General features: G+C 41.3%; 1 protein-coding gene across 1 annotated transcript in view; it reads right to left on the reverse strand.

The window, feature by feature from the left end:
• The window catches only part of LRGUK (leucine-rich repeats and guanylate kinase domain containing), a gene marked incomplete at its 5' end in the record, with an annotated part of 101,588 nt that overhangs the window by 85,320 nt on the left and 4,195 nt on the right, over window positions 1–12,073 (reverse strand). The window contains 2 exons of the mRNA XM_005864116.2: window positions 1,763–1,887; window positions 8,909–8,990. Coding sequence (XP_005864178.1) covers window positions 1,763–1,887; window positions 8,909–8,990 — 207 coding nt within the window. The remainder of the gene's footprint in view (window positions 1–1,762; window positions 1,888–8,908; window positions 8,991–12,073) is intronic.

The raw sequence follows: 12,073 nt of genomic DNA on the forward strand, positions 1-12,073 counted from the left end.
TGTATACTGAATTGTCCTTTTTTCTCTAAATTGTAAAGAAATTATTTTCAGTAATAAAGCAATTGATTTTCTTACTCCACAGCTTAAAAAATGAAAGCATTAAAAACTGTTGAAACAAATGTGTAACATTTCACTTCATGTATTTTATTAACATATGGAAAAGAAAACCTTCCTATTCTCAAAAACTTTAAGGAAAATTAAAGATGGCACAAAATTGTCAGCATGGATTACTTATTTAGTTATTGAAACAAACTCTTAAGGACGAAAGTGCTATGTGTTGTTATTCTTAATAATGAATTCAATTCTTGTTCCCTTAAGCACACCCCCAGATCTCCTTCTATTGCTCCACTTAAAGTTAATGGGAATGCCAATACAGAAAAGATGTAAAGAAAGGATAAGCTACAAACAGAACAGTACATGCTGCCAATAATCCTTTAAATTGTTACAACTTTAAAATGTGACTTTTCTTATAATTCTGAAATTTGCAATCCAACTTATCAAGTTCATTTTCAGTTATGTTTGGCTAATATGCATTTGTGGGCAGGAACCATGAAACCTCAGGGAAATGATTAAACCTCCCCATGCCTCATTCCCATCCTCAGTACTCAGAATCAGTACTTCATCCTCCCCTGACTCACTGTAAGGAGTGAAGGGTCTTAAAAACACACTTCATCCCCAAGCTAGGGGAGAAAATTAACACACGGCCATCCATCAGCTCTCGGTGGTTACATAAGACAGGGATAGTATATTGTATATGTCAAAATTCTGCAGACAACCAAACATGTCATTTCAAACAACAGTTCAACACTCCCGTGGGAAAGTTCACATAGGAATTTAATAAGCTACCAGCCTCATGGCTTAACATCCTCCAGGCCCACCTTGTGACAGGTATAATAAAGAATAGCAAAGCCATCCAAGGTTAAGAAGTAGGAGGGAGGAAGGAAGGAAGAAGAAAAAATCCTGGATAATTCTGAAACTATATTATCAGCCCCCAAATTAGTGAGCAATGCTGTTCTTTCAAAAATACTGTGTATTTGGGACTATTATGATCCTCCCAATTTTTTGTAAATTACCTTTTCATTGAGTCATAGTCACATAGCATGTTCTATAGCTAAGGAAGAGTGCTCTCTATGGGAAAGATAGCCAAGTTTCTACTCTCTGATTGGAACTGTTCATCTATTCTCAGTACTAATTCTGGTTGTTAGAAGGGGAGACCAGCATATATTAATACAAAAAGACAGCAAAACTTCAGTGCCCAGAAAACATCTTGTGGTTCATTTGAAAGCAAGAGTGTTAACATCAATAAATATAATGCTTAAGTAAGCTTAAATTTTCCTTTACCAATAAGACATTATAAAATATATTTTTAAATAATTGTTAAAAGTATGCCTTTCTCAATGCAAAAAAAATCAATCTTTTGAAAAAAATTGAATTTGGATACCAAATTAGAAAATCATTTTTCTTTAGCCTGAAATATTGATATATCACACACACACACACACACACACACACACACACACACACACACACACACACACACACACACACACACACACACACACACACACACACACACACACACACACACACACACACACACACACACACACACACACACACACAGCGCAAAGAATAAACAAAACTGAAGAAAATAACATACCATTAAGGAATTCTCTCTTTCTAAAGCTGAAAATTCCTAAACAATTCTAAGTCATGCCTTTCCTAAAACGTTAACCAGTGCTCCCAATGTTGTCAGACTCACCAGACAGAGGATTTTGATGGGCAGCTCGCCCAGGCCGCTGATCGTTGTGATCTTGTTCTTGGCCAAGCTGAGGTGAGTCAGGCTGCTGCACAGCTCTAACCCTCTGATTTCTTCTATCGCGTTGCCTATATACCATGACTGTGTTTAAGGAAAATGTTGTTCAAAACATTTTAGAGAAAACAAGAACCACTGGTAAATCAGGCAATAGCAAAAACAGAGCAGTATTATATGTCAATGTAGCATGAACATATTTTTGAAACATATTTTTCACATAGAAGTTAATACCAGCACAACTTAAAATTAACTTTTTAAAAAATCCTGGTGCGAGGATGTTGAGAGAGAGAGAGAAACATGAGGTGAGAAACATCAATCGGTTGCCTCCCATATGTTCCCCTGACCGGGGATCAAGCCTGAAACTGAGGTATGTGCCCTGACTGGCACTCCAACCTGTCACCCCTTGGTGTACGGGACCACCCTCCAACCAACGGAGCCACCCAGCGAGGGTGAAAATGAAACAGTCACATTTGCATTCACATGTGACTCACTTCGTGGGCGAGGAAAGGAAGTGCAGAGAGGCTCCCGGCTGCCCCCTTCCTTGGTGTGCGCTCCCTCCCTCACAGGTCTCTGAGAAACTCAAGTGCTTCCCACAGGCTGTACTTCTGAACTGAACTGCCCTAGAGAGGCAACATGTGCCAAGCTTTCTCATCATCAAAACCAGGGTCACAGCCTGGGAAGTGAATGGCCTCTGCAGCCAATGAGCGGTAAGAAAAAGCCAATGTCCTGGTATAGAGAGAAACAGCCCTTTCTCTTCTCCCTTTAAAATAAACAAAGCCAAAACTCTGCCTTCATTTCCTCATCCATTGACTAAGTTTCTATTCATTGCTAAAATTTTAACCTATCTTCTGTGTCCCATCCGTGTAGGCACCTAAAACCATCAACTCAAAGTCGCCTCTTTCTATCTTCAATCTCTTTGGCAAATTTCTGGATTTGATACCATTTCCCCACTAAAGTTCAGTTTTCCCCTGAAAGTAGCCTAAGACATCACCATTTTCTCAACCACTTGTAATCTTCAGGGCATGCAATCCATCACCAAACCTAGCCTTTTTTTTTTTTTTACTTTAAAACATCTCTTTAATTATTCCTTTCCTTTTCATTCATTCCTCGGCCAACTTAATTAAGCTTTAGCACTAATGGGTACCTCCAACATCCTGTCTCCAACTCACTTCACACACTGTAGTCAGGTTAATTTTTTTCAAAATATTGGCTGGGTATTACACTTCAATTAAAAAATTCTCATAGGATTAATCCCAAATTCCTCACTCAGCATTTAGGGCTCTTCCCTTTAAGCAAACCAGTTAGTCAATTTCATCCCCATTATAATCCAATGAGAATTCTCCACTTCTGCCAGTGAACATTCTCAATGGGTCTGGGAGGTACCAATAACTTTTCTGCTTGGCCATGTTATTGTTTCTTCATACTGCTTTCCAGCTCCTTTCTAAACCCTGCCTGTTCTTCAGGCTCAGTGTCAAATCCCACTTTAGTTTTTCCTTTTTTTAAACATTCATATTCAACCAACATCTTAAGTATTTTTTTTGATAGATAACCTTATTTTCTTATTTCTTTTTTATTATTTTTTAATTGCATAAGTAAGTACAAATGATAGTTTGGAAGAACATATTCACAACATCTAGAATAGGCAAAGGATTACTATCTAGAGTACATAAAGAAACGCCACAAACTAATAGAGAAAAAGGAGAAAACAACCCGATTGAAAACGAAGAGTATGTTCAGGCTATTCCCAGGTAGTTTTCAGAAGAGCAAATCTAAGTGGCTAATAAACATGTGAAAAGACACTTCACCTGTAGTCAGAGAATACAAATTAAGACAAGATGCCATTCTTCACCCACCAGCGTAGCAAACATCTGAAAGGATTAAAGGGTGTAAAGGTTCTAAAGAACAGATACTTTCATAGTACTGAGTGAGAGGGTTCTTAAGATGCAGCCACTTTAGAGGTGACGTGGCAGTAAATACGTCACAGCAATTCCTTCTTGGCATCCACTCTAGACAAACCACCGCTTCCTTGAAGCCTTTTCTGTTCAATTTCTACCCCCCAGCGACCTCCTTCCATGAGTCACAGAATCAACAATCATGGAATTAATTTTTTAAAGGGATGGGAAGGGTTTGTAAGCATCACAAGGACATGTATTTTGCCTCATAATATTTTGTAGTGATGGTAACTCTACTACTTGAGTTATGTGACTTCTTTCCGCTCAGATGTTTCATTTGCAACGTGAAGATAAGGCCAGATTGCCCCGAAGCCCAAAAGTTAGATCATCAGAAAAAACTAGAAACTGGGTGTGAATGAGTTGCACAAACCGTAAAACACTTAACAGTTGTAAGGCATGTTATCCTTCCTGAATTAGGAGCACAGAGCACGTGAGGCCAAGGAATCCCATCCTCCACCACTCGGCCAACAGCACGAATGGAAGATTCAAGGCCAGGACTGATTCCGAAAAAAACTAGGCTGCAGAAAGGGAAATTAGGAAACTAGAAGCAATGGTGAGAAAATGTTGCCAGATGAACCAGAAATTCCTAGATTTTCTTCACTGGTTTCATTCAAATTCAATTGTTGGGTGGAAACACAGTTCTGCTTGTCGTCACTATGCATTTTCAAACCTCCTTGCATCAGCTTCCTGCCAGAATAGCTCTGCACAGAGACCTCAAAGCTCCCCGACGCTGTGGCTACGCTCCTTTCCGCTCCCATTTTCTTTAGCTCCTTAACTAATCCTTCTATTACTAAACCAAGACCAGAGCTTTGCAGATAAGGATTGTAACAAAGGGTGTGAAATGTAGGAGATGGGAAATTAAACTCTCACACAGCCAGGTGAAATACAGCATCTTTGGAGTAGGCAATCTTGGGCAAGAAAACCTTCAGATGCCCATCTGTCTCGGTTTAGCAGAGGGAGCAACAGTCCTTCGGGCCTATTTCAGGAGCACTAGTGTCCTGGTAGCTGTGCTCCCACCAAAATGAAGAAACTCTAAATTACCACAAAGGGTACATACAACACATGCTTGTGGGTGGCTGAGCCAGGACGCATTCCCTTGGGAAGCAGGCGAGGATGAGAACACTAGCAAACAGGAATCCTGAAACTAGGAAGAGACCATGGGAATTGAAAAGGAAAGCTTGTTTACTGTGTACACAGTAATTTTCCAAGACACTAGAGCCTGAGCACAGTTCCCTGGGTGCCTCCAGCTGACGAGCTGACTAGAGCGGCAAGGCTTGCTGCATGAAATCAGTATTTCCAGGGCCAAGGAGAGGAGCAATGCGGGTGCATCACTGCAGTGGTAACCCTGGGCTCTGCGGCCGCCACCCTCACTCACAGCACTGGGGCCGAGGGTGAAGAACTGACGGAACAATTCTATCGAGAAATATGTTCATTTCAGAAAAACAGTCCCCACTCTTCATTTTCCTTTACATTTCCAGGAATTTCAGGCACTATAAATTAACAAGGTTTGTGGGTAAGGGGCATTTTAAAAATATATATTTTTACTAGTATTGACTTTAGAGAGAGAGGAAGGGAAAGAGATAGAGTGGTAGAAACATCAATGAGAGAGGCATGGATTGGCTGCCTCCTGCACGCCCTTTACTGGGGATTGAACCTGCAAGCCAGGTATGTGCCCTGACCTGGAATCAAACCAGGGACCTCTTAGTACATGAGTTGATGCTCAATCACTGAGCCACACCAGCCGGGCAGGAAGAAGCATGTTTTTACAGTGGCTCAGCAGCTTTCCTGCCCAGGGACCCCACAGTCACCTCGTGTGTGACCGCCAGCAATGATAACGGTCCATGTGCAGGCTGGTCCAACAGTCCATGTGGTCCATGCAGCGCCGAGTTCACAGCCTGCTTTCAGAAATTCCTTTATCTCCCCAATTGCCCAGTTTCTTATTTTAGGAACCTTTATAAAGTATTACCTGCCCTTCTTCTAACATTATTCTTTCATAGGTTTTGGAACTTTTGGGTAAGAAGAAGTATCATTGGTAAGTCACTAAACTATTATAATGAGTTAGCTTACTGGGTAATCCTCTTAGGTGTATTTTCATTTTAAAAGGCCACAGTCAGGAGAAAGACTCACAGAACCCTGAATTATCACAGAAGCGCTTCATTCTGTGAATAAGTCTTTGGCAGCGGAATGTTAGATCCCGGAGGAAACGGAGCGGAAGAACCAGGGTGCACAGGCAGAACCTCGCAGCAGGGAAAGCCCAGCCATTTATTTCACATTTTGGCGATGCTGTCAGCAGTTCCCAGCGCTTGACATGAATTACTCACTAGTCAGTATTCGCTCTTATTCATGTGTCTGTGACCAAAATATATGGTCTGAGTGGGTAGAAAACCGTTACTAGACATACGGAAATCCATCACACTCCTCTCAGTGGGGAGAGCCGCAGTGATGGCTTTAAGCAAAACCAGCCCTGAGAGGCCTAGATCACCTTGCCAGGGCAAAACGTTCTTCCCATGGGAGTGGCACTCTCTAAGCAATGAAACACGCACACACTGTGAATGGAGAGGTGATAACAGGAGTAATTACTCAATGAGATGCAACATGGGCAAAACAATGGAATTCAGAAGACTACTGTCAGTTCAACCATTTTCCAAATAATCTTGGACAGTTCGCCGAATCTCCCTGAGTTGTGGGTGCCTCCTCCATAAAATAACGGTTAGTACTGGATGGTTTCTAAAATCCTGTCTTGATTTTAAAATTCAATGAATCATTTTTAAATTTCGTAATCCTATAATTGTAAATTACAATGCACAGCCAGTCAAGATTTATAGGTAAAGAATAAACTGCTCCCTTCTCAAGAATAATAAATTTATGTACACTTGGCAGAGTTTATCATCTTGCAATTTAAAATGATTATCAATTAATCACCAATTATCCACGTCTGAAAGGATAAAACAGCATGATAAAATAAACTACAAAGTTGTTATCTTATAGTTAATTCATTCTGAGGTATTAATATAATCTACCAGGATTACATTATCAGTAGTACTAGCTTTATTAACTCAGTTGTTTTTAAATAATTGTTTTGTTTGTTATATTGCTAATTACACTTTTATTTAACTTTATTTTAAAGAAAATAAAGTTAAAGGATCTCTTTTTTAGGTTGCTTATGAGTATGAAATTGGTTGCCCCCGCAACTAGAAAAGTCATATATGCCCACTAAGGAAAGCTCGAACAAATATAAAAAGCATAAAAATGACAGCAGTCAGATTTCTGCAGCCATCAGATTAGGAAATCATGCCTTGCAAGGCAGAATAGAGAGAGTGGGCTAGTTTAGAGTTGAGCTTCTCAGAGTACTGTTTCAGACCAGCAATGCCGGCATGACCTGGGAACTTTAGAAACGTGATCTCAGGGGCCACCCCAGACCTACTCAGAAAGAAGCTCTGAGGAGGGGGCCAGCAATGTGTTCAGCAAACCATCCAGGGCAGTGGTCGGCAAACTCATTAGTCAACAGAGCCAAATATCAACAGTACAACGACTGAAATTTCTTTTGAGAGCCAAATTTTTTAAGCTTAAACTATATAGGTAGGTACATTGTTATTAACTTAATTAGGGTACTCCTAAGGCTTAGGAAGAGCCACACTCAAGGGGCCAAAGAGCCGCAGGTGGCTCCCGAGCCACAGTTTTCCGACCACGGCGTGAAATGGTATGCCAAAGCAAGCTTCAACTGCATCTGACATGGAATGGTAATTATTCAAGAATTCTGGTAGTGTTTGACATCAGGTTGGTAGCTAAAAATGGATTGTGGCATAGACCTTATACAATGATACTCAATAAATGCCACATATCCAGCAGATCTCTAGCTGGTTATTGACTCACACACCTGTGATGATATCCTATTTCAAAGGTTATTGTGTGTGTTGTTTTGGAAAAGAAAGGAAAGGAAAAAGAGAAGGGAAAAGGAAGGGGGTATGGAAAAGAGAATGGCAGAATTGAGGGAAGGGAGGGAGAAAATATCCAAATCATTTAACCTAAATTCTCACAATTCCTTAAAATAATCTTTTCTTTAACATATTTTGGGAAAATACATTAAAAGTAAGACTAAAAAAATAATTTGAAATGAATCTCGTTTTTCAGTAACATTTTCTTCATCTCCTAAGTGATTATAAATTTTCTTTACTACTACATAACCATTCCTTCTAAAGTTGAGAAAATTACATGTAGATATATTTCAGAAAACAAAATGAAAGATTTCCTATCCATCACGATATATGCTCAAAGCGTGCCATCAAAGGTGAAGAAAGGTTTATCCTACAAAATATGTCTTTAAGGAAGCATCCCTTCCATTCTCCCCACCTCTCGGCCTCATCACAAGCGTAATGTGTTCTATGTGTTCTAGCCGCTGCGACATCCTGACATCCTGGAACAAGGTGCCCAGGGGCAGTCCATTCACTCTCCACTCTGCCCTGAGAATCCTCAGGGGGCAGGCAGATACTTACTGAGAGGAGACTGGCTGCTCCCTGGTCACCCAGAGGACAGCAGCCTCTGGTGGGAAGAGGAGGCTCAAGCTCATTAAACTCACAGGTCCCCAGTGACCCCCTGCGGCTCCGGCTGGAGCATGTGCTTTAGCGAAGGTGCTCCACCTGCGTGGAGCCCGAGCCATGCACTAGACCTGTTCCTGAACTTGGTCGCAAATCAAAAGTTGTTCTTTTTTCATGAAAGCACATTTAAAATACACCAGAGAAGCTTGCTATTTAAAGGAAGCTTAGTAGGAATTCTTTTGTGAAATAGTCACTAATTTTCCAGAGGGCCGTATCAGGATTTTCAGATACTGAATTTATATGAAATAGGGTGCAAGTTTAAGTAAATTTGAAAGGGAGTCAATTAAAACGGAACTTCTTATCGGGTTCCTGCATTAAAAATAAGCCTCCATTAATCAGAACTTAACTTTTCAGGTAGAAAATGCTCTTGGCAAGCTTTGACTTGCAGCCTTAATCCTTTGTAAATAAAACATCTTTCACATTTTGTGATGATCAGTCCTTCATTATTTAGTAAACTGCTTATCTGGTACTGTTTCATGCCATCGGGCACGTGCTCATCAATGAATCTATTAACCAAATTTTCCCCTTTACTTAGCAAAGGATACTGTCCAGAATTAGTTTAGTGAGAGCCTGGTATGCCGACAAATCAGCCATTTTAGAAATTTGGTTGAAGGAAAAATCCACCTTCTGAGGAGAAAAAGGAACAATATGTCATACTTCATTTTTCATTCAGCTTAACCACAGTAAGTAAATGCACAATAAGAATGTGTTTCTGGATGTAGGATTAGAATTCTTCATTGAAAACATGTTTATCCCTATTTCATCACTGTCTGTCCCCTTTAGAGACCCTTTGATGATCCCGTCCTGTGGGCAGAGCAGAACCCCACGACCCAAACACTCAGTTCCTGCAGCTACTCTCTCCCTTTCAGCATTTGTTTTAAACTTTCCCGACCTTCCAGGATTTACCTCAGTTTCACTTTGACCACCATTTCTTTCTGATTCTCTAATGCCCAGCAAACTGATATCTTGTTTCTCTTTTCTTTGCCTTTTCTATTTTTATCTCAGTATATTCTCCACGTCATCCCTTAATGCCAGAAAAATCTTCCTAATTCATCCCTCAGGTCATATCTCTTCAATGTAACACCCTTCTCAAAGTGGACTATTTTAGGAAAGCATTTTCAGCAATAGCAGTTGTTCCTACTCAAAAATATGAGATTACAGAAATACGACATTAAGTAACTTCATTTAATTGTTCACCTACTGACAAAGAATAAATAAAAATGACTTTAAAAAATGAAAAAAATCCTAACTTTGTTGAAACACTCGTTGATAATTTTCATATTATAACCATTTTATGGAAAACTATGAAGCAATTATATATTGAGCACTATTTTTATCTTCTTGTATCCTTTAAAACAGTGACCCCACCCCCAAAAAATATACTATGATCATTTATTCAATGCATTAAATACTAAGTACTGTAAATGCTAAAAACTTTAAATATTGAATTCTTGAAAAAAGAAAAACTGGCAACAACTCAAGTGGCAAGGGTAGAAAACTGATTAAGTTGATAGTAAAATGCATGTGTATGAACCATGTGAAGAATAGAAATGTGCAAACTAAACTGTGTTAAGTAAAAGAAATCAGCCCAGCAGGTGTGGCTCAGTGGTTGAGCACTGACCTATGAACCAGGAGGTCACAGTTCGATTCCCTTTCTGGGCACTTGCCTGGGGTATGGGCTCCATCTCCAGTTGGGGGCATGCAGGAGGAAGGGGATCAATGATTCTCACTCATCATTGATGTTTCTCTCCCTCTCCCTTTCCCTTCCTCTATGAAATCAATAAAAATATATTTATTAAAAAATCAGAACACAAAACTTCAAGCATATACAAACTGCAACTATGTAAATGTATATAAGGACTGAAGAAGTCAGTTTGGGACTATGTTAATGGAGTTTCATTGATTTGATATTTGTGCAAACGCTGGCAGAATTCTTTGGGTCTAAGTTAATTTCTACCATGTAATAATGATAAACTAGAAATAAACTTGTAATTGTCTGAGCTAACTTCAAATTGGCACTTTTTCATCAATACCTTTCATTTCTTGTGCCATACACGTCTCCTCGTGACATCTACCCAACCACACCTGTCAGGGCTGTGGGTGGGGACTAAGCCCACCGTGCACCTATAAAATCAGGATTGTTGAAGAGACCTTAAAAGGCTGAGCTTGCTCTGACTCCCGCTGGGAGTTCCACTGGCTCCCAGAGCTTTTTGGAAATACCCATCAAGTCAAATGCACCTTCGTCACCTACTAAGAGCAAAACATTTCAAGAAACACAGAGTGAAGGGCAGCCTCCTCCCCTCCGGTGGTGGTACAGGCTCGGAGATAACAAGGAGGAGGCAGAGCTGCCCAAGAGGGTGGGACACTGCACACAGGCTTGGTTTTCTGGGAAGATATGGGCTCTGGGTCTCAGCCATCAGGGTCAATCCCAGCCCTGCCACCTCCCAGGGAAGACTATCAGTCACTCAACCTTTCTAGACTTCAGTGTCCTCGTCTGTGAAATGGGCCCATCCCAGCTGCCTCACAGCTTGTTGGGGGGATTAAATAAGATAATGCGCGGAAAACACCAGTCACCCCTCTCCCAAGTGCACACAGAGTTCTCACAGCCCCTCGCCGGGCAGCCTGATGCATTTGCTGTTATTCTCCAGGGACGATAAAGATGGGGTATCTGCCATAATGGGGGTACATGCCATTACACATTTGTCCAAACCCCCAGTATGCACAGCAGCAAGAGGGAACCCTAACATAAACTATGGACGTGGGGTGACCATGATGTGTCAATGTGGGCTCATCAACTGTAACAAATGGACCACTTCTGTGGAGGACTTGGGTCATGGGGAGGCTGTGCCCGGGGGGAGGCAGGAGGAACATGGGAAATCTTTATACCTGCTTGAACCTAAAACTGCTCTAAATAACAACAACAAAAGTGGGGTCTTTGTTTTTGTTCATTTGTGGAGTCTTTCTGAGAGAGGGTGAGGTAAGGGTGTGAATGGGAGAAACTCTGAGGAAGTTCTTCCCAGGGCCGAGGCCACGCTGTTGCCCTGACTGACTTCCCCGGGGCTTAGGGCTGCACGGACAAGCCAGGGAGGGCCAAGGAAACAGCTCTGCCAGTACAGCTCCCAATAACCTGCAGACGTGGCCCCGCGCCAAACACAGGCAGGCACCCCGTGTGGCCTATTTGGACAGAGGAATGTCACACTGGCATCACTGTAATTTCAAAGGGGGAAACCCCACTATTGATAAAGATAGCGTGATGTGAAACCACAGAAGGAAAATAAGAAGGGTAGGAAGGACGTCAGATCTTGATCTCAGATCTGTGCAAACGTTGGCAGAATACTTTGGGTCTAAGTTCATTTGGTTTGTAAATAAAATAAAACAGTAGCTAAAAAAGGGCAGTAGTTGATGTCCATTCCTAAAAAATAACTTTAAAATTAAATATTTGGGTCCAAAAGAGGAACACTGGTCTCCAGCTCAGAGGCACTGGTTCCCAAATTTGTCAGCACATTCAAGCCCCAAAGTCCCGTCATTACCTTGGGCCACTTGGATCAGAATCTCTGGCAGCAGGACCCATACACCGAGGTTTAAAAACTCCCAGGCGACTGCAGTGTGCAGAAAGGTTCGGGAGCCAGTACGCCCCGGCCTCTCTGTCTAATGTGGCCCATGGACCGGCAGCAGTAACATCACCTGGAAGGTGTTGGAAATCACCCTCC

This window comes from Myotis brandtii, unplaced genomic scaffold (assembly GCF_000412655.1).
Source record: "Myotis brandtii unplaced genomic scaffold, ASM41265v1 scaffold1858, whole genome shotgun sequence".
NCBI lineage: Eukaryota > Metazoa > Chordata > Mammalia > Chiroptera > Vespertilionidae > Myotis > Myotis brandtii.